The sequence below is a fragment of the Ictalurus furcatus genome, chromosome 7 (assembly GCF_023375685.1).
Source record: "Ictalurus furcatus strain D&B chromosome 7, Billie_1.0, whole genome shotgun sequence".
NCBI lineage: Eukaryota > Metazoa > Chordata > Actinopteri > Siluriformes > Ictaluridae > Ictalurus > Ictalurus furcatus.
Window position 1 is genome coordinate 12,946,431 of NC_071261.1, and position 25,602 is coordinate 12,972,032.

A 25,602-nucleotide genomic window follows, 5' to 3' on the forward strand; every position below is an offset into this window, starting at 1 on the left:
TTACAGATCTCAAACTCCAAACATCGGTGTGGTCGATCAGTTTATCTGTAAGACTGGGCTGGGAGATGCAACGACTTTAAACCAGACCTGCCCACGTTTACGCTTTTTAACATCGGAGTACATTAATACGAGTTATCACTGTAAACTACTCAAAAGGTATTACAGTTACAACTGATGTAGGAATCTGGAACGATTGACAACTGCGTAGGTGTTTCGAAGTCTCTGATATTAACCAACACCCTGGAAGCCCCGCCCCCTTCCCCCAATTTCACATTAGTGCAAACTCTCGACTCCTGGGTTTTCCTGCCTGAAAAATGCAGACGCCACATTCTCGCTTTCCGTCACGGTATATGAACAAATGTTTGACGTTTAAGCTAACGTTAAACGCATACATAACTAGCTAACGATTAGCTATATTTCGTAGGAATGCACAAAGATCTTTGTCTGAGAGGGGGAAAAAATTAATTCAGCGAAAATTTTAAACATCTACAACAAAGTGTCAGATCTAACACTTATGTTCTACAAATAAATTTAATAGTAACAATAATTAGGAAGTGATTCAAAACCTGTTCATACAGTTTTCATAATAAACAGCCAATACGATACGGATAACGATAGCTAATGAAGTTAGCTACGCAAATTTAAACAGTACCGCAGTTAAAATACGAAGAAAAACTACATCACAACGTTAACATCTGTTCAGCTCCATTTTCCTGAACAGAATCAGCGTTAATCAGAGAATTGTATCGTGTTAACAAGCGTCGTAGCGCCCAGCCCTGCTGTTAGACAATAATTAACTTTACGCTGAAATGATACGTATGTGTTTCCCTTTACTCCGCATCTAAAGAACGGAATCTTACTGCCACTGGTTTGGCATTACAGACTCGCTGGTGTGGTTAGTGATCTACAAACATGCACACAAAAAAAACACGACGAGGAAAGTTGTAACGCTTACGCGTACGTTTCATTTTCTTCATGCTTTTTACGTGTATTTCATCTAAACAGCTGCGATAACGCTCAGAAGGTCTTTTTGTACAGAATGTACGCTTGTTTTGTTTGTTTTTTAAAATCCAGCATGCTAGGAAGCAATCTGCGTGTTACAGCCCCCGCAATCCATTGTATTTTTGAACTGTGTGTGTTTACTTGTTGTAATTTCAGACAGCCTGAATGTGTGGCTGTAGCTCCACTGTAATGTTGCTGTCGTGAGAGAAAAGCTTGTGGTCATGTGCTGGTTGTACAGACCTGTAAAATTACACTGCGGCCGTTTTGTTTGTTCCCTGATGTGAGCAACTTGTACATAAAGCATTCTGAAAGCTTTTTCTCCCCCCACCCCCCTTGATGTGGTCTTCACCTGAAAGTTTTTCAGCGTAATTTAATGAATAGCTTATGGGGCCACGGGGACGATAAACGTGACACTTTGGGACTTTACGCTATTTTATTACATAATTGCGTACACGTGTATCCGACGATCAATAAGTTTTGATAGGAATATCAATTATGGTTTAAAAAGCCCGGCGTGTACTCAGAACAGCGCTCTTGTGCCATCTAGTGGTGAAATATGAGAAATATATGCGTCAGTGAAAATGGTTTCTCCATCAGTAGACGATCTTGTAAGTGTAGATGAGTGGGTGTAAATTACAAGAATTTTGAAGTGAAGCGTATTTTATATATAACAGAAAATGTTAACCCATGTTTTTTTTCCTCCCACAAGCCACCACACGTGTATATTTATATAAAACCAACCGATAGTATGGAAGCAAACTATGAAATATAAGTAGGGGGAGGCGCACCTAAAAAAAAAAAACCCTGGTTGTGATATTTACTCATATCATGCACACGTTATTCACCCGAGTGGCTTCAGCACCTTCAATCCGACACTGAAGATCTAACACCAAACTGATCATCCTGAAGACATCACAAAGACATGATGCCCTGAGCCGGACACCTTGTAGCTGCAAACATTTCAGCCAATCAGCCAGGGAACACGCTGTCTCGCACTCACTCCATTACTCTGTGTGTGTTGTGCCGTCACAGGAAACTAATCAACAACAGGGTGGAGTGATGACGCTCCTGTTACTGACTGTTAAACGTGTTTTATTCCTCTTACACCACCGAATACAGTTTATTATGTATTAAAGAAGACACATCATAGTTTTAAAGTTACAGCTTTACCTCTGACTGTCACAAAGCCCCGACACTGGAGACTCCATAAACATTAAAAGTTGCAGAAAACTTCGCCATATCACTTATTATGAAGTCACAATGGAAGTTTTGCGGCTTTTTTTACGAATATGTTCTCCTTAAGGTTATCTATAAGCCAGTGTGCTCTTAAACAATGACAAAATGTACATTTAGAAGATACACACATTCAAAATCTACAGCCTCTCTACCGGCAATTCTGATGACATCATTCTGCACTTCAGCTTCTCAGCAGATTTTCTGTCCAATCAAATGCTCTCTAGAATCTGATGTGTCCCACCCCCCAACATTATAAACATCCATGGTCTTAACTGGGAGGTACGGCTTAGCCAGGGCTGGCCAACATATTGAGAGCTACTCAATATGTCCTACCCAGACTTCCTGTTTCAGTGGAAATTCAAACAATGCGCTATTCAAAGCACTTCAACTTTTTTAAAAACAAAAATCTGTTAATGTGGAAAGAATAAAGAAAATGAAAGTATAATAATAATAATGCAAGAAAGAAGCAAGAAAGGGAACATTTCAATAAGGAAGCAACAGATTGAAAAGTAAAAACAGTAAGGAAAAAGAGAGGGAGAGACATGGAGAAGAAGAGGAGGTGGAGAGAGGGAGGGAGATGGAGAGAAAAAAAAGGGAGGGAAGGAGAATCAAGAAGGAAAGTGCATGGTTTTTAATGTTTATTAGGTGCAGTGTACACTGTACATCTCCCTGTGACAAAGCTGTTACCATAGAAACAATAATTAGCTAATTTTGTTAAATAAATTGAGAAGAACTTTTATTTGTCCCCTGTGGCCATGTTTATGATTAACTATAGATACAGAGCTGAATCATGTGACTTACCTTCCCTACGACATATTTTACTTAATAAACAAACAAACAAAAACAAATAAATAAATAAATAAATAAATAAATAAATAAATAAACACTCGTTCCTGTCCCTCTGTTTCTCGTCACCTTTCCTCCTCAGCCAGGTGTGTGTGAACACCTTTCGCCCCTGCAATATTTAAGTGCTTTTGGAAAAAAAAATCTCCATTCAGGAAAAACAGAAAAGATCATATTGAGGTCAGAATACAATCAGCACACACCTGGTCTCACCTGTGCGAGTAAAACACTCCACACCCCACTGTCCTGGTCAGACACAAAGCGGCTTTTATTTGTTTTGTTTTTTTTTCCAGTGTTTCATTTGTCCACGTTTGAAGCAGACAGGGCATGATTGAAAAACAAGACCTCTCTTTCTCTCTCTCTCTCTCACTCTCTCTCTCACACACACACACACACACACACACACACACACACACACACACACACACACGGAGATGATGCACATGGTACAGTCTGGTCCCTCGGTCCAGCTATCTACACAACACTTACAGAACTGGCGAATGACGTGAGGGAGAGATGCGCCGCTGCCGTACTTACACTTAAATTATTTTACACAAACCTCTAAAACATTGAAACAAATTTTCTCTCTTTAAAAAAAAAACAAAACAAAACAAAACAAAAAAAACATTAAGACCAAAGTGGAATGCAAGAAAATAAAGAGAAGGTGCGTGTTCTGTTTCAGAGAAACACGGCGATGTTTTTGATGTTTAGTGTTTGTTACTTTGTCTCATCACGTCACTTTTCCCTGCAACGAGAAAAGAACCGAAGATCCGTTTTACTCCAAACTCGTACAAAAAATAAAAAAACGATTATGCAAAACATGTTTTCGTAGGAACGCTTTCATTAAATATTCAGCTTTAAATCTGTACTAAAACATCACTTATAGTTTGTCACTTCCTGTAGGCGTGGCCTGTCCAGTTTTTCCAAGCTTGAACGAGAAATTGTAGCACCTATATATTAAAGCTAGCTGGTTATATGCAAATTAAATAATGCGCTAATAAGTGTGAACCTGTTGTTCGGTTTACGTTACGTGCTCGGCTTCGTACGAACTCCTTTCTCGGATTGGATCAGAAAAGCCAAGCAAGCTGTACTACCTACATACATACACTCACCAGAGCGTACCAACGACCGCCGCTACTTCCTTTCAAACTTTATCGTTCTTCATAACGTCTCTACACACATTTAAAAGACACGTCGTATACACACCCACGCTACTTTTTCCTTTCGTATCTGCGTGAACTAATTGCAGGCAGAACTAAATTCGTAAGCGACGGAACGTCATACTTGTTTGCGTAGAAGTGCGAAAATCTCAAAACACATACCTAGAAAACAAGCAACTACCGTTCAGTCTATCGCTTGCGATGGCGTATTAATACCGCAAAACCTTCAGGAAGGCGTAAAAGCAACCGGAACTACTTTTCACCGCGGTGATAAAACTACGTAACAGCAGATTTCATTCATCGCCCGCTACGAATCATCGCACATTTTAAACGTTTACTGACCGCTTCAACATCGACATCTCAAGCCCTTACGCTTCATCATCCATTACAAGCGAGTGAGTTCGGAGTAAAAGGATTTATGATTTGTTTCTTGGTGCAGGAAAGCGTTTTTAAAAAAATTGTTCGAATCGAGCACGTACAGCGGATAGAGATTACTTACGGAAAATAGTGCCTACATTTTATCACAAATTTTTCTTCTTTAAATAGTTTCTTCTTTTTTTTGATGGTCGTATGACAGAATTAGATAAGCGGCTGCAACAGAGAGGCCTTAATTATATACATTTTTTTTTTTTTTTTAAATCATCACACTACACAAAGAAGTTCAAACAAAGGAGAAAAAAAAATCATTTCAAGTACATTAAAACAAAGGGGCTATGTACAAATAAAAAAAGAGAAATAGCGCAAATGAAGCGTTACAGCAAGCAGATTAGATACATTCTTCATTTTGGTTGAGTTGAGACCTTCTTACACTTCCCAGAACAAGTCGTCTTTAAAACTTTTCACATTCATGCCCACGTCATCTGAGAATATAACACCACCTGTTTACCTTCCCACATCCCCATCCCGAATTATCATCATCATCATCATCATCATCATCATCAGCAGCAGCAGCAGCACCACGCCTGACCACACAGCTTCATTCCAGTGGAATCATTAAAAGGTCCAGTTACCCCGGGGCTCCGTCAGGTCTATCCGCGCGCACCAGAGAGAGGTTTCTCTTCACTCTGAGACCTCGAGTCAGATCAGAATTAATTTTTTAGAGGGAGGAAATATTTAAAAACAGATTCTGGGAGTCAGAAAGAGGAGAAAAACGTTATCCGCCATCACCTCCTTCCTCTTCCTCCTCCTCCTGACTGTCAGAAACCGGCATCAGTACCGTCCTTCTTCGTTTTTTTTTAAAAATTTTTATTAACCTCGTATAAAAAAATAACTCGTCGTTTTAAGTACCTTACACTCACTCAATCACTCTCTCTCTCTCTCACACACACACATACGCTTCAGTCTGTATCAGAATTCTATTCATCCGTTCACAGATATTGATAAAAACGCGAGCGCACCACCTGCGCCCCGGACAGTTTGTGTGGATGAGCGTCGGAGGCCAAGCTGGAGCTTTTGAGCTGAGCCGCCATCGCCGCGTCTCCATTTAACATTCCCGAACTGGACCCCGAGGCCCCAGCGGAGAACAGGTCCGAGTTTTCCAGGCTGACTTCCGGGTTGCTGGTGCGGTGGCGCTCCCTGACAATCCAGTCGGCGATGGAAAAGTCCTGCGAGCTGCATTTGGGTTTTAAGCGATCCATGGCAGAGAGCTCGGCCCCGGTGATGACTGACAGCTCCGCGAAGTCTCTCTGTCCGCCCATGGTGTGGCGGCGGCGTATGTTGGTCTTGCGTTTGCTGCGCGTTTCTGGAGATCTGGTGCGCTGCGATCCGACGCCGAACATGTCGTCGGCGGAGGCGCGGAGTCGACACTTGAGGCGGTCGGTGATTTTGATTCGCCAGATGGGTTCGTTTTCACCGTTTTTCCCCTTGACGACATCCAGCATTTTGGAAGTCCTCGACTCTTTATCGCTGCGCATGCCATCCGTCGATGACTCGCTGTCCGTTTTTTGCCGGCTTCCTCTCTTCCGTGCTAATGTGTCGCCTGCGACGATGCGCTGCGACACCAGGAGGCCAGGGGAATTCTGAAAAGGCGTGACTCCGCCTTCTTCCCGCACAGATGAAACGTCTTCAGACCTGTTGTCGTCTCTGGCGAGCGCGAACACGGATAAGTTGCTCTCGCTGTCCGAATCGATGTTCCTGCCTTCGCTGATGAGCTCGCTCCTCTCGTCGTCAGCGTCGTGAGCCGGACTCAGCGCAGTAGACTCTATCCCCATCAGGAATGTCATGGACGACGTGGTGGAGTAATCTGATGTGATGGAACACACCTCCGCTCCTGCGCTCTCCATCCAGGGACCTGGAATTCTGCCCTGCCGGATCCTGGGGCCGGACGCCTGAGAGCTGGTGCTGTTCAGCGTTCCCAAATCCGAAACGCAGCCCTCGTCATACGAGGTCGAGGGCGGATCCGAGAGTGAATTCTGCCGCACCAATTCTCGTTCTCTGTGCGCTCTGTGTTTTTTCGGAGACTCGCCGGATTTATCGGACTGCGCCGGTTTCAGAGGAACGATGTCGGATTTGAATTCGGTCGGGACATTGACGATGCTCTTTTCCGATCTCTGGCTGACGTCGTCAGGCTTTTCTACACGATCGCGCACACACACTCCTGCCTTACTCTTGACCTCCTCGTTGCGCTCGCTCTTCGGCTCGCTCTCGTCCTGAAGCTCTTTCTTGGAGAAGCTGGCGTCCAGGTCGTCCTCTGAGCTGCTCATCTGAGGTTTGTCTTTGGGTTTTTTGCGCTTGCGGCTGGCGAAGATGGACGAGCGCAGCAGCTCTCTGCTGTACTGGTCTTTACCCGAGCCCCAGGAGCCCTGCTGAAGGACCAACAGGTAAGGTGTCAGATAAAGGAAGAAAGAAAGAAAAAACTTGATCCTATCGTGTCTGGTGTGAGTGGAGTTAACTCACTCACCTTTGATTTGGCAGAGTCACTGGTGGCTGAATCTGGTGACGGAATGAAGAGAGAGAGAAAAAAAAATCAGAATCTTTGTGTGAGAAAGCGTGTGAAAGAGCGGCGTGAGAAGCCACACGAAGAGCCACATGACGAGCGGCACGGACGCATGAGATCAGAGAGATGAAGGCAGTGCAGTTAAAGCAGTCAGAGAGAGAGAGAGAGAGAGAGAGAGAGAGAGAGAGGAACAAGAGGAGACCAGCACTGCACTGACACAGGAAGCAGCTCATGCACACGTTCGCACAGACGGCATGTCCACTGATACCACACACACACATTTTTTATTCCATTTAAAAACAGCTCAGTCTGAGACACCACATCAGAAACCACGTATCGTTCCCCGTCACCCCACGTGTACTCGATCAGCCAAAACACGTTCGGTGTCTAACATTCATAGGTTCTTAAGTTTCGTGCTGGACCTACAATGTTATGCAGCTAACAAAAGCTTACAGCTTAAGTGAGAGATATAATCTCAGTCGTGTCTTCATCTTTCCTCCTAAACACACAAGCTACACCAGAGATAAATGATACTCAGGCAGGGGGCGTGGCCTGTAGAGGAATTCAGGAGGTCCCAACATTCCAAATAGCCACAGCGTCGACAGTTTTTGACCTGCTGCTATGGCGCCTTCTTTAAATCTTTAAAATCAAACACGAAAGCAAACAAGGAGGAGGGAAAGACCGATCTACCGAAAACCGAAAGGGTGCTGGACGTGAACCTTCTGGTACCTTCACGATGCGAAGTTATCTGAAATCCAGGATGAAATAAAGTCACGTGACAGCTTTAAGGTTTTATCGCTATTTTGAGAAAACGCGGAGGAACTATCAGCCAGCTACGATGTCAATACTGTGCACCGGCAGGAAATGCGGTGTACTTATTTATTTTTTTCCGCTTTTCCGAAGAAACGCTTAGACACGGTAAATAACTTCTCCCAGGACCGTTATTCGTGTTTATGTTTTGTCCAAACGTAAATGGATGGATGGATGGATGGATGATGAACCAGATTCAGGGATCTGCTGTGCATGAGTGCACACAGCACAGCGGCTCATACAGCACAGGATCATGCAGTAAACACTACCTGAGCGGTTGCCACGGGAATAGTCAGCGATTAGTGGCAGTCGATTATTGATTAGCTGCATATCATCAGGGCTAATACTGTGTGAGGACTTTCTTCTTTTAACAGTTTAATCACGTTTCAGCTGATCGACAACACGGGCTTGGTGTGAACGAAGAGGACGTGTGATTCTACGTGAACTTTTCCATACAAAAAAAACCCCAAAACAAAACAACGAAACAAAATATCCCACATCACCGATCGTGAGTGTGTGGGATTTTGTGTGAGGTTTAGCCCCGCCCCTCTTTCACACATGAAGGACAGTGACGCCACACGATGGCGGAGGAGAAACCTGGAGACCGTACCATGCTAGAACTCCTTGTGGTCAGCTTCGGAGACAACGAGAGACAGCAAAGAGGCTTTTCAGACACATGACACCATCACTGCTCTGTATCCTCTCTGTTAATTTAATGATCTTATAAGATATGAAACGTGCAAACAAACACCACGATGACAAAAAATATAGAAACCCAGACTTCTCTGGCATTCACTCAGAAGGAGTTGTTTTTGTGTTTGTTTTTGTACATTTGGTTCGTGTTTCTCTCTCTCTCTCTCTCTCTCTCTCTCTCTCTCTCTCTTTTTCTCTCGCTCTCGGATCGGTTCTCTGTTTTTTCTTTTGAAAACGTTTTACAAGAACCGTGGGTTTCTGCAGACTAGGCAGCTACACTGGGGACAACACTCCTCCTTCTTCCTACAGTCCCAGCTGTCCATCACAGACATTACAGAGTCCATCAGTGACATCACCGAGTGATAGACGCCGCCCACTTGGCCTGTGTCAAGATTGGGTAATGTGTGAGCAGGGCTGGACAAAAAAAGGGACAAAAGGGGGGGACAAGAGGGAGAAAGAAAACACTGGAGACAAGACGGGTGAGCCATAACGTCACATGAATTTTCATTTCATTTTGCTCGCTTTCTTTCTTTCTTTCTTTCATTCCTTCGGGTTAAGTGCAAGAAAGAGGGAGGAACAGAACTGAACGGAAAAGGAGGAGTGGAGTCGTAACGGAGGCTGAAGAAGGAGGAAAATGATATGTGAGGAATGAAAAGCAAAATAAAAAATAAGAAAGTAATTAATTAATTTTAAAAATAAATAGATAAATCAAGAAAACTAAACCAAAAGGAGGCTTAAAGAAAACAGCAACATTTCAACAAAATGTAAACGGAAAAAAAAAATGCAAACAATTTATAAAAGCTTAACATACTGACAGGAACTATTTTACACAATTTAATTTATTTGTATTTATTTATTTTAACCAGAACAAAATTACTAAAATAGTTCACGTTTCCATGTGCATACGCAAAAAGACATTCTTATAAGCTGGCTAAGCTTACACGCTGAGTTAAAACAAAATAAAATACATTCAGCATCAGAGCTTGAAATTTCATCCCAGATATGAAATCAGGCTGCTGTCAATTACGTTGTGGGATTAACTAGATAGAGAGCTCTGTGTGTGGTACTCTTACAGGAAAATAATCAACCATCACGTGTCTTATTTATCTCAGACCACCGCACACAGCTGTTATGTTAAAGAACGACACATACTTTTTATCCGTTTATAGTCTCGTTTAATGCTAGTTCCTGTTCTCACTTACGTTATAACAGCTATAAATAGTCACTCTGTCACCAGCCTCCGCTTCATTCCTCCGTCCCGAAAACTTAAAGTTACAAAGCGCTGATGCTGGAGACTCCTTCCATAAACGTTACAGAAATCAGACAACTTCACCGTACCCGTGATTTATTTAAACCGGTTTATTTGGAGCGTCGGCTGTGTAAGCCCCCGCGAATGAGCGGTTACTATAGACAAAGAAAGAAAGACAAGAGTTAAGCAAGACGGAAGGAGAAAGAGAAAGAAAAGCAAGGAAGTGAGGGAAAAAGATGGATCCCAAGAAAGCAAAAACAGAGGAAAAAGAAAGACGAGTTAAGCAAGTCAGAAAGAAAGAAAAAGAAAGTGAGCAAAAAAGATGGAAACCAGGAAAGCAAGAGAAAGAAAAAGAAAGAAAAAAGAGAAAGAAAGAGAAAGAAAAGAGTAAAACAGGAAAGAAAGCAAAAGAAAAAAGTAAGTAAAAAAAGATGGAACAAAATGAAAGAGAGGAAAAAACGAAGTATGCAAAAAAAGAAAAACAGTAAGAAAGGAAAGGTGAGAAAGGCAGAGAAAAAAAAGCAAGAAAGCACACAATAAAAAAAGACAGATGCAAAAAAAAGAGTGAAAAATAAGAAGAAATAAAATATTTAATAAAGAAAAAAGGACAAAAGCGAGAGAAAAAAGAAAAGGAAATTATCAAAGGGAGAACGCATTTTTTAATCTGTTCACGAACGAGCTGTTACTATGGAAACGATAACACATCAGAACGAGCGCCTTAATATAAACCTGTGCTACTGTCAGAGCTGCTGTTGTATAGAATTAATCAACACCTTCTGGCCAATCAGAGCGCAAAATTCAACAGCGCTGTGGTGTGAAACTTTCTTGTCCGTGGTAACGATCACACACACATCCCGTCTGAAAAATATCTTACATTTACGGAAAGTTTATCCACCAGGACGGTCTTCTTTTCAAGCTCTGAAACATGCAAAGCACTTGTGTGTGTGTGTGTGGCTGCCTACTTTATCCAAGATTAAAGCTCATGTTCAGACTTCACTGTGCTCTCACCTCTACCTCACTTCCTGTCTGTCTAAAGCAGAGGTACGTGTGAGACGAGGCGCGTGTGAGCGTACCTGAGACGTCTCCAGGTGAGGGAGCCGTGCGGCCGATGTTGGTCAGCAGGTGATCAATGTTGGGAACAGGCTGAGACTGTACCGTACTCTCCTGCTCCACTGATGTCTAAAATGAATACAGAAAACCAAAATTAACACACAAAACCATTTAGTTTTTGTCCTCTGACAGGTGCATTAATAAAACCCACAGGTTACACCCCCCCCGATACTCACTACAGGTTCCTCATCTCCATCTTCTGAGAAGAACCAGTCGTACTGTGAAGGAAAGATGATGAGTGTTTACCATCAACTGGCACTGAACTGATAAAGAATTAAAGAAAGAAAAATAAGAACTGAAAAAAAGATTCAAAGAAAACTATACTGAAAGAAAGAAATGAAAGGATTAAAGAAAGACTCAGGGGTGACAAAAACAAAAATTAAAGAGGGATTGAAAAGAAAGTATGGAAAATTAAAGAAAAATTCTGAAAGAAAAAGAATGGTTGAAAAAGAAAGAAAGAAAAAGATTAATTATTTTTCAACCATTTCTTTTAAAGAAAGAAAGCGCGCGCGCACACACACCTGCTGAATGAGCGTCTCCACGATCTTGTACTGATCAGGCATGTGAGTGACCATATGGGTCATGTTGTCCTCCGAGCTTCTGACTAGCGTTGGGCCAAACACAATGGCCAGGTTACGTGGCTCCATCTGACCAAACACAAACAAAAACTGATCCATCAGTCCACTCATGTTTTAACAATGAGATCTGAAGAAAATAATAATAATAATAATAATAATAATAATAATTTATCCCGTCAGATAAAAATCTACATTATTTTCACAACTCAGTTACTTTTGGAATTTTGAGAGAAAATAAGAAACTCCAAGAAAGAGAGGGAAGAAGAAAGGGGAAGAGAGAGAGAACAAGAAGGAAAGCAAGAAAGAAAAACACAAGAGAAAGAGAAAAAGGATAAGCATGAAAAAAAAGAAAGAAAAATAAAAGTAGTATTTTTTGGGAGAAGGAAAAAAAGAAAATCAAAGTTACAACTTTAGAATTTTTGGGAAGGAGGATAAAGAGGGACAGAGAGAGAAAAAAAAAGAAAAAGAAGGAATCCCAAGTATAATTATCATTTACCCCCCCCCCCCACCCCATTTTTTTTTTTAATCTAACAAACATTATGACTCGTTCTGGTGCTTTCTTTAGTTTTTTCTTTTCTTCTCTTTTTGATTTCAATTAAAGCATATTTTAAGCTGTGCAGTCATTGTGCCGCCCAAAATAAAATAAAAATTTTTAATTCAAAGCTTTTTTTCCCCTACCAAGAATCCAACTATGAGTGTTAGAGATAAATATATAAACAAACAAACAAAAACTAAATGTTAGTTAAATTACCCAGCCTAACACCAAATTTAAGCTATTTTTGTGAAACAAAGACATTTGTGGCCAGTTTTAATGCAATTTTTACATTGTTTTCTTTCAGAATAAATACAGAAAGAAAAGGCAGCTCTGTAACAACCTGGTCAAAGTGATTTTCTTTTTCCTAACTGTGTCTAATAAACCTGTGTGTGTGTGTGTGTGTGTGCTCTAACCCTTCCCTGTCTTTAGCCATGAGCAGTGAGTTTCAGTACCTTGTTTTTCTCACAATTCTCAGAGACAGTCTTCAGATGGCCAGACAGGAACTTCAGGGTTTCATAATGATGCTCAGGAAGCTCATGGATCTGAGAGAGAGAAAGAGAGATGAGCGGTTCTATCCTCCTGTAGCACGTTAATGTTTAGAGTATATCAGCAGCTCACCAGTCTCTTCAGCGTTTTTAATCGCTCCACACCATCCTCCGTTCGATTAGCATCGATAAAATCAGAATACTTCTCTGTGAACACGACAGAAATATCACAATTACACCCCAAATCGGGTTTAGTTAGAGTGTCATGAACAATCATATCCTCTAGAGGGAGCTGCATTCTCTAAAAAATCATCTATAAAACATCACAATTAATTAATTAATTTATTTCCATAACTTGCAAATTAAAACAGCAAGCTGGATGTGAATATTTGTCCATTTGTGTTAGGTCAACAGCCCCTAGCTAACATCCAGGGGGTCTGTCAAAAAGATTTAAGTGTAAAATTAACCAAATTAACAAGATCTTGCTGCATATAATCTAAAAACATGTCGAGTTTCAGGATTTCAGAACATTCAGCAGATTTACAGGTCATTTATTAATAAGCACATTTTTTATTTATTATTCCCCACATTATTTTCTGCTGTTTCCTGTACACTAGGTTTTTTTTCCTTTTAAAGCTGTATGTTAAATAAGACTATTATGATTATAAAAGAAATATGAGAAGAGTGTGTACCGTTAGTAAACAGAGGGTCTGGGAGCTTCCTGAAGAACGACTTGAGTAAACTGGAGATGACGTTTAGATCCCGCCATTTCTGTAGGGGAGAGAGAGAGATAGAGAGAGAGAATAAAAACCCTTTTATACTTTAGAGGCTACAGAGGTTATATGGCCAAAATGTGACATTCGTGGTCGCTCACGTCGTCGTGGAGGTCGATGTCGGTCAGGCCCTTAGTGTCCAGCTCCTCCTGCATGCTGGAGATGGCTGCATTGTTCCCGGGGACTCTGTAGATCCCTGTGTACTCCAACCCCCTCTCCTCCACCAGCTTACAGCACACCTCCACTATCAGAGGCACAAACTGTACACACACACAAATGTGTTTTAAAATAACCGACGGAAACGATTGATTGTTAACATCGCAAAAAAATCTCTGGAGTGTAGAGGAGAAAAAAAAATCTATCAATAACAAGTTAGCTCAGCCCACCATGCTCAAGTCTAATTTGCATAAAAAGCAAAGCCTTTTTTTGCACACTAGTCCAAGGATATGAAAAATGTCTTCACAAAATGATTCTGAAATTTGTAAACAACTTGGCCACCACGTGACAAATCGGTCACGGTGGGGCGGAGCTTGGTTTACTTGAACAGGATTGGTTAAATGGATTGCACCGAAACTTTAAGACATGAAAAGGCACGATTCTGAGGATACGCCAGCCAATCAGCTTTCAGAAGGGGTTTCACGGGGTTATATTATTAGTGTTCTTTGTGCTTTGGCCTCTTAACTGCTGCTTGCAGTTACATTTATTATTATTAATGAATAAGTCCATGACCATGTGTGGTTGTGTAACAGTAGTGTTGTTGACGTGTAGCAGCAGTGTTGGTGTGTATTGTCCTCACCCTGTTGTTGTGTGCAGGAGGACAGTTGTCCAGTCGCACTCCAAACGTCACGCCCACTGCCGGCTTCTTCTCCTGCTGCTTTTTCTTCAGCCCCGGGATCCCTCTTTTCCAGGCAGCTTTGTCCCGCGGTGGACTCGAGTCATCTGGGATACAAAGCGTATTTCTTACTTCTTATATTAACACCAATAAAAAGAAAACATTAAAAAACGACTTTATATTCAAGTCAGGTATCTATCTTTATTATTTCAGAATCCTTTCACTAAAACGAACACAAAAAAATAATTTAAGCTCTTTCCATAAACTTTTGAATGAAACAGGAATAAGTGCGATAGTTAAGGAAGCACTGAAATTTCAAAACAGTGACATTGAAATTATGGCCAACTTATATATTTCTGTTTTTGGTAGATTAGAAATGTATTTAATTCTACTTGCTCTAACAAACTAACAGTAATTGTTAATGTGTGTGTGTGGGGGGGGGGGGCAGGGTATTTGTTTTCTATTTACAACCTTAGTAGTTTTTTTAACCAAGTTCCAGCCAACAGTATAAACAAAAACAGATTTAATGTTTAAATATCTTTTAATATGCACTAATAGTTTTTTTGGTAAGTTAATAAATGGGAATTGGTTTTGGGTCACACGGTATACCTTTGCTGCTCCTCTCTTGCTCGTTCCTGGGAGAGTGTGTGCTCTGACTCTTCCCCGCCGCGACCCCCAGCAGTGTGTGTTTGATGCTCAGAGACTGTCGCAAAGCTTTGGGTGAAGCTTCCGTCTTACTTGTAGGAGCACTGCAATACACACACACACACACACACACACACACACACACACACACACACACACACACGCATAAATAAATACACATTTTGTATCAACAGACAAAGCCAGAGTAATCACATATTAGATATATTATATATACATACACACACGTACGTGTATGCATATCATACAGTGCTGTGAAAAAGTATTTGCCCAGGTTTTTTTTTTTTTACTGATTTCTTCTGTTTTTGAGTAGATCACATACTAAATTGTTTCAGAAATTAAAACAAAGTCCAAGATAAAATAAAGGCGACCTGAGTAAAAACAAAATACAGTTTTTAAACGATAATGCTATTTATTGAAGCGAAAAAAAAATGTACCCAATACCAACTGAGCCTGTGTCAAAAAGTATTTGCCCCCATAATTCCCCAAATCTACAAAACTGCATTCATAATGGGGTTCAGCTGGACTAGATGCAACCTGGCCTGATTACTGCCATCCCTGTTCAATCAAATCAACACTTAAATAGAACTTTTTCATCAGCATGAAGTTGGTTAAAAGGTCTTACCCAGTAACAGACTATGCCCAAGTTGAAAGAAATTCCAGAAATGATGAGGAAGAAGGTGATTGAAATACTATACTAATAATAATAATAATAATAATAATAATAATAATAATATCAGTCTGGGAAGGGTTACAAAGCTATTTCAAGGGCTCTGGGACTCCAAAGAACCACGGTGAGATCCATTATCTCCAAAGGAAAAACTCTGCACAGTAGTGAACCTTCACAGAAGTGGCTGACCTTCCAAAATTCAAGAGCACAGCAACGACTCATCCAGCAATTCACAAAAGAGCCAAGGACAACATCAAAGAACCTACAGGCCTCTCTTGCATCAATAAAGGTCACTGTTCATGACTCCACTATCAGAAAGACACTGGGTTAAAATGGCTTCCATGGAAGAGTGGCGAGGTGAAAACCACTGCTAACCCAGAAGAACATTATGTCTCGTCTGAATTTCGCCAAAACATACCTCGATGATCCTCAAACCTTTTGGGAGAATGTTCTGTGGACTGATGAGTTGAAAGTGGAACTGTTTGGGAAACAGGGGTCCCGTTACATCTGGCGTAAACCAAACAGAATTCCACAAAAAGAACATCACAACTATGGTAAAGCATGGTGGTGGAAGTGTGATGGTGTGGGGATGCTTTGGTGCTTCAGGGCCTGGGAAACTTGCAGTAATTGAGGGAAACATGAATTCTGCTCTCTACCAGAAAATCCTAAAGGAGAATATCATTTCAGTCCATAAATTGAAACTCAAGCGCAACTGGATTTATGCAGCAAGACAACGATCCAAAGTGTAGGAGTAAATCCTAGTCCTAGAAGTAAGTGAAAGACAGATCTCCAGTTATTAGAAGCGTTTTGTTGTAGTTATTGCTGCTAAAGGTGGCACAACCAGATTTTAAATTTAAGGGGGCAGTTAGTTTTTCACACAGGTGACAGGTGTTGGATTTGTTTCGATCAATCAATCAATCAATCAATCAATCAATAAATACTATTGTGTGTTTACTCATGTTGCCTTTGTTGTATTTCATTTGAAGATCTAAAACTATTTAGTGTGAGGTGTACACAACAGAAGAAATCAAATACCTTTTCACAGCACTGTATAATGTGTGAAGCTTGGTGGCAGCATCACGTCGAACATTACACCTGGTTGCTTCTCCGATTAATATACTTATAAAATACCTGTGCACAGCACAGTATCACCTTTACCAAAAATAACAATTAAACTCGTAAAACTAGCGAAGCCTCACCTCATAGAGATGTACTCTTTGATCTTCCTGCTGATCAGGTCGGTGCTCGTCACAGCGGCATTCTGCACAAGAAACAAAAGAGGATGTGTTTCGTTTTCCACTCAAGCCACACACAACACACACGCACCTGATAAGGATAATAACCAACATGTAGTGGGGGGGGGGGGGAATTCACAACAAAAGGCCAACATTGAACACCTTCAGCAAACACACCCTTACTGACCTTTACTCAGATTACTGTGTAAGAGTGAAAACACTGCGTGTGTGGTGCTGTTAGAGTAAAATAATCAGAAACGAGTTCTGAAGTGTTTTATTCCTCTTACACCACAACTATTCAAAGATTTAAATTTATTTTGTGTGTTTATACATCATATGTTTTACGGATTTATAGTTACACTTTTCTCTTTCTCCAAGTTAATAAGAAAAAAAAAAAAAAAAAAAACCAACCACACACATCGACCGTACAGGCCCCTGCAAATGTGCTGCTGCTATAGAAACGCCAAAGTATTAGAACGTTTTCCTATAACAGCACGACACGCAGTGTATTAAATTCAGAAGAAAACATGCCAGCCAATCAGAATCACGCAGCAATGATGCACACACTCGCGTACCTCGTCATTGCTGTTCTCCTGAATGGCTCGTATCCAGGACAGCATGTCGTCGCGACTCTCGGCCTGGAACAGGTACTCGCAGTCGGACGTGGTGAGCCGGAAGACGTTTTTGCGCTTGGTGTCGCTGTAGGAGATGTCGATCAGGCAGGCTTTGATGCTCACCTGCTGCGGCTCGTCGTCGAGCTGCGAGTGCACGTGAGCCTCCTTCCTGTCCTTATAGAGGAAGACGGAGTGGCCTCGCAACACCGCGTACATCTGCTTCCACACCCGCATTCCTCCACCCACACGCTACACAGAGCATAACGTTATCATAAATGTTACCCATCATGGATAAAAATAAACCACTCCTGCCTGATGCAGTTAACTAGAAGTGAAAGCGTATCCGGGTTATCACGCTTACTTTGTTCTTATCCGTGTTGAGCTGTCGGAAATGCAGCCAGCCCTCCTTAAAGTAATCAGTGAAGATGTCCGAGCTGGAGTCTCTCCTGGAACTGGAGTCGTCTGACAATTTATGTCCATCGAGAGCCTGCGTTATTAAAAAGAAAGAAAAAAAAACACTATTGCAGTTATTGCACAAAATGTTACTATAACCAAGCACCCAAAATCCCACCATAACCAATCACATCGCAGTTCCCTCCCCAAATGACTTCCTAACGTTTACATCGCATTTCCCTCTCAAAATGATGCCGTAATCAATCACATCACATTTCGTTCCCCAAAAGACGCCGCAACTGATCACATCGCATTTCCCTCTACACACGATGCCATAACCAATCATGTCCTCCTTTTTAAAAAATAAAAATATCAGGAATCATTAAGGTGAATGCATCCACAGCGACAGAGGTATAAGAAACATTTTTTTACAAAAACTTTTAAAAAGCTGATCCATCAGCTAATAATGTGTAACGAATACCTCACCTTCCTGAACACCTTCAGACTGGGCTTACTGGAACGCCTGGAAAGACGAGAGCAGAAAAAGCATTCTTTAATATTCACCTTCTTTAAACATATTCATATATTTTTAATCTAAATATACAAATACGCATTATATACATAAAAGTGAGGGCTTACCGTCGCCCCTCCTCCCTGTATGTGTCTAAACCTTCATCATATGATTTGGAGCGTTCCGTTTTGGTTCCACTTTGTTCCAGAATAGCACTTCTGAGAGATTCTGTACACACAAACACAGGTTGTAAAACAGTGACTGGTGTATAGAGCAGTGTAGAGAGGCTGAGAGGGCGTGTCTCTCACCCTGGTCGTGAGACAGCTGTCTGCGCATCTGAGGGCTGGGCGTGTGGGAGCTGGGTGAGTCGGCCTCTGCGCTCTGAGCCGTGGAGATCACAGCCAATGCAGAGATGTGACTGGCCTCCTGGTCCAAACTCGGACTCGCTGGCTCATCTGGAAAAATATAAATAAATAAACAAATAACATTAAAAGCACAAGGGTTACATGATTAACAAGGAGAGAGAGAGAGAGAGAGAGAGAGAGAGAGAGAGAGAGAGAGAGAGAGAGAGAGAAATGGATAGAGAGAACAGATGGATAAAAAGTATTAAAAAGTTAGACAACTCCATAAACAGAGATGGAGAGAGAGAGACAGACACTGACAGGCAGACAGAGATAGAAAGATAGACAAACAGATGGAGACAGAGAGATACAGGGAAAGAAAAGATAGAGACACAGACAGAAACGAAGATAGATAAATAGATAGATAAATTTAGGTAGCACCTCAACTTAGATAGAACGAGAGAAACAAAGATAGACAGAGTGAGAGATGCGGAGAAAGAGAGAGAGACAGAAAGAGACAGAGAGACACAGGCAGACAGAAAGAGAGAGAGAAACAGACAGACAGAGAGACAGACTGATTGATAGATATGTACAGAGAGTGAAAAATAGAGACAGAGAGAGAGACCGAAACAAAGGTATAAAAAGATGGATAGATCAATCGATCTAGGTAGCATTTCAACTTAGATAGACGAGAAAAACAGATGTATAGATATAGAGATGCATATTATTATTATTATTATTATTATTATTATTATTAGTGTATGTATCAGGAATAAAGCTCAGTGCTGAATGCTCAGTTCTGAGTGGACAGACGGCTACACTTTGTCGAAACGCCTCCACACCTCTCCGGATTAGTCACTTTGGATCTGGAGATGTGAAACTGGCAGGAACAATAAATAAATAAATAAACAAAAACAATCCTGCCACAGTCCTCTGATTTATCTCTGAAGCATCCAGGAGAAGAATAGTACAGAGTTATAAACAGAATCCTTTAGTCTGGGCTTTAAAAAGATAAATTTGATTAAAGAACAATTATATAATTTATTACTGGAGCCAAAACTCGGCCAAATTTCTGAAACACACGGTGTGCCATTTTATTTATTTGGATTATTTCCTCAAATTTTCAAACGTCTCAAAAACTAGTTATGTAAGAAAATCCGATAACACCTCAGAGACTGGCTGTATTTATTTATTTTTTGTTTGTTTTGTGTGTGCGTGTTATAAATACAATTTGGTTTAAACGTCAGTTCCAGATGTTCAGGATCGACTGCCACGTTGCTTTCACGAGTCCGCTGTGAAACTTTTCTCGAAACAAGGACAGTTTTATCCGACGTGGTTCCCCCCCCCCCATGTCCTGTTTTTCAGAGAGCTAAAAAACTTGCGGTCATAAGTCTAAAAAAGCCCAGAGTAGAAAGCTGCTCTGTGCCGCGGGGCTTCAGCGGCTAAAATTAAATCCCATGCCCCAGTTCCAATCACGGCCAGAGAGGAGTGAGGCATGGAAAAAAACACCGCAGAGCTCGACGGTGCCACCTGCTGACCCGGGATAACGCTGCTGCGCTTCCTGACGAGAAACTTTGACATAGTCACGCGACACCCTTTCTTCATCATCGACGACACACACAGTAACATCACCATACTTTACCCGTCCTGAACTTTCAAAGAAATAAGTTCTATAATACCGATATTGTGATGATTTATGTGACAATAGGTTTTTCTGAGATGTCACGGACATTGTGAACCCTTAATGATTAAATATAACACATTTAATTTACAAATGACAAGCTGATTGGAAGGAGCTGATTCTATGTTTTGTTTTCTCTTCTTTTCAGTAACAAAAAATTAACGAATGAACCATTTTTATATATAAAAAATTAAATAAATGGATTTTTTTTAAAAACACAAATGATCACAATTTATTGATTGGAAATCTACATGTGGCGTATCGCAGAGATGAAGTTGGAATATTCTTTAAGATAATTTTTATTTAGTTGGTTTGTTAGTTTTTTTTATTCTAAGACGATTTAGAAAGTTAAGAAACTTAACAGTCTTTGCTTCAAAAAATTTGTAACAAGTGGCAAATTCTGTGCAACAAAAATCGTGATAAGATTCTCGCTTGCGTTTACTTCGGAAGCGTTTCGTGTTTATCGGTAAGAGCTACGCTGCAAATTTCTATTTATACAGATTTTTTTTTTTTTTACTGAATATGTTCTGAAGTCGTATTTTAACGAGGACACTCGCAGCGTAATTTTTCACATTTTTATATTAGTGATGTTAAGTATAATAAAATAAGTGAAGGTGTGGTCTCGGGCAGAACTGCACAAACCGCTAAGAGAAACCCAGACACACAACCTTACTATTTTTATCCTCATGATGCAGTGATGCAACGCTCGCCGCCTGTCAGAAAAATCAACCGCAGAACTCCTCACAGTCACAGAGAGCGAGCGTACGCCGCACTGCGGTTGTGTCGCATCCGTAGCGTGTGGCTTCCATCAGACGGAAATAACAACCGGACGGTGACGGATTTTCTGCGCAGGGCCGATAACACCGGCGTGACTTTTAAAGACGATAAGATTTCGCCGTATTGCGATATCGTGACATAGAGGGTTTCACAGGGCGACCTGCATTTGTACCGCATTTTGTATAACATTTATTGGGGAAAGATTTTGACCATCGCAGCCATCCATGTCCACATCGATTTATTATTTACACAGTGAGCCAAAGTCAGGGGAAAAAAACAACAAAAAAAAAACCCAGAAGCTGTATTCATGTCACATCAAGAGTTTTTGCTTTCCTCTGAGATTGAAAATCACTTAAAAAGGTGCGATAGTTGTTTTGTTTCTTTCCTTTTTCACGCTCGTACAGATAAGCTGTACGATATGTAGAACGTGATAAAAGAAATAGTGGTTTAAGGCAGCGGTTCTTAACCTATTTGCGAGTGGAACCAACTTTTAAGAAGGTCAAAGTTTTGCAACTCCGCTTTTAGCTGCAAGTGAATCTATTCGCACAGTATTTGTTCTGGAATATTCCGGATGAATACGACTAATCAAGGAAATACTTCAGAGTATACATCTGAGAAATACTTCCGAGTATACTTCTAAGAAATACTTCTGAATATACCCCAAGTTTCATCCGAGAACGGCTCAGCTTCTCAGCCATATCCCATATGTTTTTTTGGTGTTTTTTTTTTTTTGTTTTTATAAAAAAAGTCTGGCATGTTGTTAGCGTCCGATAATATCATCTGCGATCGCTGTCCCCTGGCTGGACTGTTAGCTAAATGATTAAAAGCACTACATAATAAGAAATCCATGAAAACCCATCATGAAACCCAGTGAGGGCCATCAGGCAGCAGAGTGGTTATTGATTTAAAAACAACAGACAGTAATGAACTCGTTACAGCTCCAGTTACACGCCGTCAATGTGTATTAATACAGCCAATCAATTACAACCGACTCTTTAGTTTAACCAAAATCTGAAAGTGTTCTCCTGACACGCGGCCCAAGCCGGACAAGCTCACAACATGGAGCTCTGCAGGTTTATTCGGGAATAAAGCACCGGCTCTAATATGTTCTCGTTTCTATAGAAACATCTCATTCACAAAAATCTCAGATTTCACAGCAAATATCGAAAAATTACATTTCATCATCAAGATATTAGAGACCTAGATGAGCTTGGCAATGTTTCTATTTTATGTTTAAAAAAATCTGCAATTAAAGAAACTATTTTAAATATTCACTAGAAAATATAAAATGTTCAAAAACACAAATATAACACATATCTAGGTAGTACATGTGTGACAGTATAACGTGATGTAAACTTCTCCAAGACTGCCTTTTCCAATTATCGACTCAATCCTGGCAATTACTCTTACACAAATCTCACACAAATACTTCCTGAGCCTGTTGCTATGGCGACGGAGTCGGCGGCACTTACCGATGAAGGGGATGGAGTCCAGCGATTCGTTCAAGTTAGCAGAGCCGAACAGGGAGTCCTGATGCTCCTGCGCCTGGATGTAGGAAGGATGGCGCAGCGGCGTGCTTTTACCTCCAGTGGGTTTTTCTCGCATCACTACACCTTCCGCTGGACTGCACCCGTTCACCGGTAATCCCTTGAGGTCCCGCGGGTGGATCCTCTGCCCCGGGGCTCCGGGTTGCGCCTGCCTCTGAGGTGTAGGCACCGAGCAAGAGGTTGACCTTTGACCCGAAGAGGATTCTTTGACTGGCTCTGGACTTTGCATAGTCTCGGCACGAGTCCGAGACTGTAGGCTAGCCACCGAAACTGCCACATGATTACTTAACAGTCTTTGGTCTTTACACAGCTGTGCCTCTTTGGGCTGGTTTTTGCCGACGCGCGAGATCCTATCAGAAGAAACCGCAGGAGGCGGGATGTCCGTTCTACAGCTCAGCTGATGTGGACCGGATCTGCCTCGGACGTTGTTTCCGTAGGAATGCGGATAGATCACTGGTCTCTGGGGAACGGGTTGCCGATTGGGACGAGGTCCTTGCTCGGTCCTGCCGTAACCTCTCAGATCGACAGGCCAAAGAGCCATTTCGCCATGCTCGACGTAGTCCGTGGAATGGAAACGAGCGTTCCGCATGATTCCATCTGACGAGACGCTCCGAGGAGGCCAGTCTTGCGCTCGTGACATTCTTTCTGCCCCAGTCATCCGATCCTGGGAGGCACTGCGAGGCGGAAGCATAGGGGGTCCTTGAAACGACCGGTCATGCGACATACTCCTGCGTCGGATTTTATTACCCCAAGTGGCTTTTTGCGCAAAGTTTGAAGAGGTCTGGGAAGCGGCCGCGGCAGCACGCAAACTGTCCAGGCGCTCCTGAATCGTCCGACTGTATGTGTGGAGGCCTTTGTGGTCAATGTATTCCCTGTAAGTCTGATACGTCCGCCAGTCGATGTTCTGATGGGAAGCCGAAGACGCGCTGGAAGAAGATGGATGATAACGAGGCGGTGGAACGGCGTACGAATCTCCATGGTAACCTGGAGAATACAGGTCAGGCTTGCACGGGTGAACATATGACCTTGTTCTCATCAGCATCAGATCGGGACCCGTGTGACTGTACTCTCCAGGAACCACATGACCCATGTGGACGTCCGCCGGCACCACCACTGTCCGGACACTTTCGTTGCACACGCACACCGCCGTTTGAGTCTTCGGGATCCTAGGTGGAGGCGAAGGGGGTACAGGTATCTCCACGCGGTATCCCAAATCAGACTGCAGCCCCCCTGAGGCCGTGATTTCCGTCGCCTCGGCCATCCCGAGGGGTTTACAGTCTACTCGTGGGTAGCATATGGGAGGTGGCTTCGGGATGTGGCGAGCGTTTCCGCTGTAAGCGTGATGACCTTTAAGGTAGGCATCCTGCGAGTACGCCTGCGGGGGAAAGACAGACTTGTGTCAGAAAGAAAGGTGCAGGTTCTACCTTTAATAAGGACGCATGGATGCTATGGCTCGTATGTGGGAGTCCGACAGGTCAGGAGTCACGAACTAGAAGTGTAAACGATATCCTGCACGGACGTTAAACACAAATCGAGACTTGGCAACAGGGGGAAAAGGGGTTAAAAAGAAAAACAAAAGGAGTGAGCCATCGATGCATGCGTTATCTACACATCTTGGTGTACAAACAGGTAGCCACTTCCCTTTAACGGCAACCACAATTCCACAAGCACTAACACGCGTCCAAAACGCACAAACCAGCACGCCAAAACAAAACATCAGCCAGATTAAGTATTATTTTAGTGCTCTTTTAAATTCTGAACCCACCTGTTGAGTCACCAGACGCGTCCGTAGAGAAACGGAGGCCAGGGGGGAGCGGTTTCCCGCACTAGCCACCGCACTAAATCTGACCTCGGTAATCATAATCTTAGAAATCCTAAAATGCTAGAGGGTCCATCACGGTTTCTGATGACTCCTCGACACCTTCACTAGCACCAACTACGAGTCGAGGCAAGGCAAGAAGACAACAGCGGACTTTCACCTGGCATACCTGTGGAGTCAGGTTACGCAGCGCCGAACTAATAGTCTAACAGTGGATCTAACAGTGGAGAACTTTGCCCCTCCCTTGACAAGTTCCAGAGGTTAAAGTTCTTCAGCAGAGAAAAGACTGGGACAGTGATGAATTAAAAAGGGCGAGGCATCGCAAACACTCCAGCTGGCTGGAAATCAAACAGGTGCACGCGTGCGACAGGCGAAACGTTTCGGAACAACCGGCTGCACGTGCAAGACATCTGGGAACCGGATCATGCTGGCACCACCACCACGACACACACACACAGTGTTCTCGAGCTTACCACACGAGCGATCTCTCGTGAAAGCTGCAGCCATTAGATTGCATCGGGAGTCACGAGGATGGGGTGGGAAAAAAGGAAGAGAGAGAGAGAGAGACAGACAGGAAAAATATTAACGTGGTGTATTGAAGTTATTGCATAACAATGTACGAGACGCTAAAAATAAGGCGATGCCACCTGCTTGCGCTCGCCATTTCGTGCTCCAAGGGGCGAACGCTTCTCCGTCTCTTTCCACTCGCTCCATTTTTCAGCCGCCAACACACGCACACACCCTCTGCTCGGTCTTTTCTCTTATGCTCACTCTCTTTCCTCCAAGAGCTGAGACCGTTCACATGACCGAGGCTTGATTATACATTCTGTTCAGATGGCAGAGCTCTCCCCCTCCTCCCCTGCCTTCCTCTCTCTCTCTCTCTCTCGCTCTCTCTCCCCCACACACACGCACCTCAATCATACACACACACGACTATCTATCTACAACACACAGCGATCAGCTGTCCAAATCCAGTGTATTCTACAACGCCTGCTGTCCGTTATGTAACATTTTCAATGTATAACCATTTAGAGCACGAGGATTTAACACTGTGTGTGTGTGCGCATACAAGAGTGAGTGTGTGTGTGTGTGTGCACGCATGAGTGTATG

General features: G+C 42.3%; 1 protein-coding gene across 3 annotated transcripts in view; it reads right to left on the reverse strand.

Moving 5' to 3' along the window:
* Positions 1–3,325: 3,325 nt before the first annotated feature.
* The window catches only part of arhgap21b (Rho GTPase activating protein 21b), a 40,473-nt gene continuing 18,196 nt past the window's right edge, over positions 3,326–25,602 (reverse strand). The window contains exons 1-19 of one of the 3 annotated variants that reach the window (XM_053628561.1): positions 24,439–24,925; positions 22,599–24,048; positions 18,636–18,782; positions 18,456–18,555; positions 18,303–18,339; positions 17,785–17,910; positions 17,385–17,672; positions 16,774–16,835; positions 14,851–14,990; positions 14,206–14,348; positions 13,511–13,669; positions 13,329–13,407; positions 12,770–12,843; positions 12,604–12,693; positions 11,560–11,685; positions 11,215–11,256; positions 11,002–11,107; positions 7,141–7,172; positions 3,326–7,045 (exon numbers count right to left, since the gene is read on the reverse strand). In XM_053628561.1, coding sequence (XP_053484536.1) covers positions 5,609–7,045; positions 7,141–7,172; positions 11,002–11,107; positions 11,215–11,256; positions 11,560–11,685; positions 12,604–12,693; positions 12,770–12,843; positions 13,329–13,407; positions 13,511–13,669; positions 14,206–14,348; positions 14,851–14,990; positions 16,774–16,835; positions 17,385–17,672; positions 17,785–17,910; positions 18,303–18,339; positions 18,456–18,555; positions 18,636–18,782; positions 22,599–24,048; positions 24,439–24,534 — 4,734 coding nt within the window. In that variant the 5' untranslated portion in view covers positions 24,535–24,925 and the 3' untranslated portion in view covers positions 3,326–5,608. Of the gene's footprint in view, positions 7,046–7,140; positions 7,173–11,001; positions 11,108–11,214; positions 11,257–11,559; positions 11,686–12,603; positions 12,694–12,769; positions 12,844–13,328; positions 13,408–13,510; positions 13,670–14,205; positions 14,349–14,850; positions 14,991–16,773; positions 16,836–17,384; positions 17,673–17,784; positions 17,911–18,302; positions 18,340–18,455; positions 18,556–18,635; positions 18,783–22,598; positions 24,049–24,438; positions 24,926–25,602 lie in introns of those variants that run through there. The other 2 variants (XM_053628560.1, XM_053628558.1) reach the window with 2 other exon arrangements.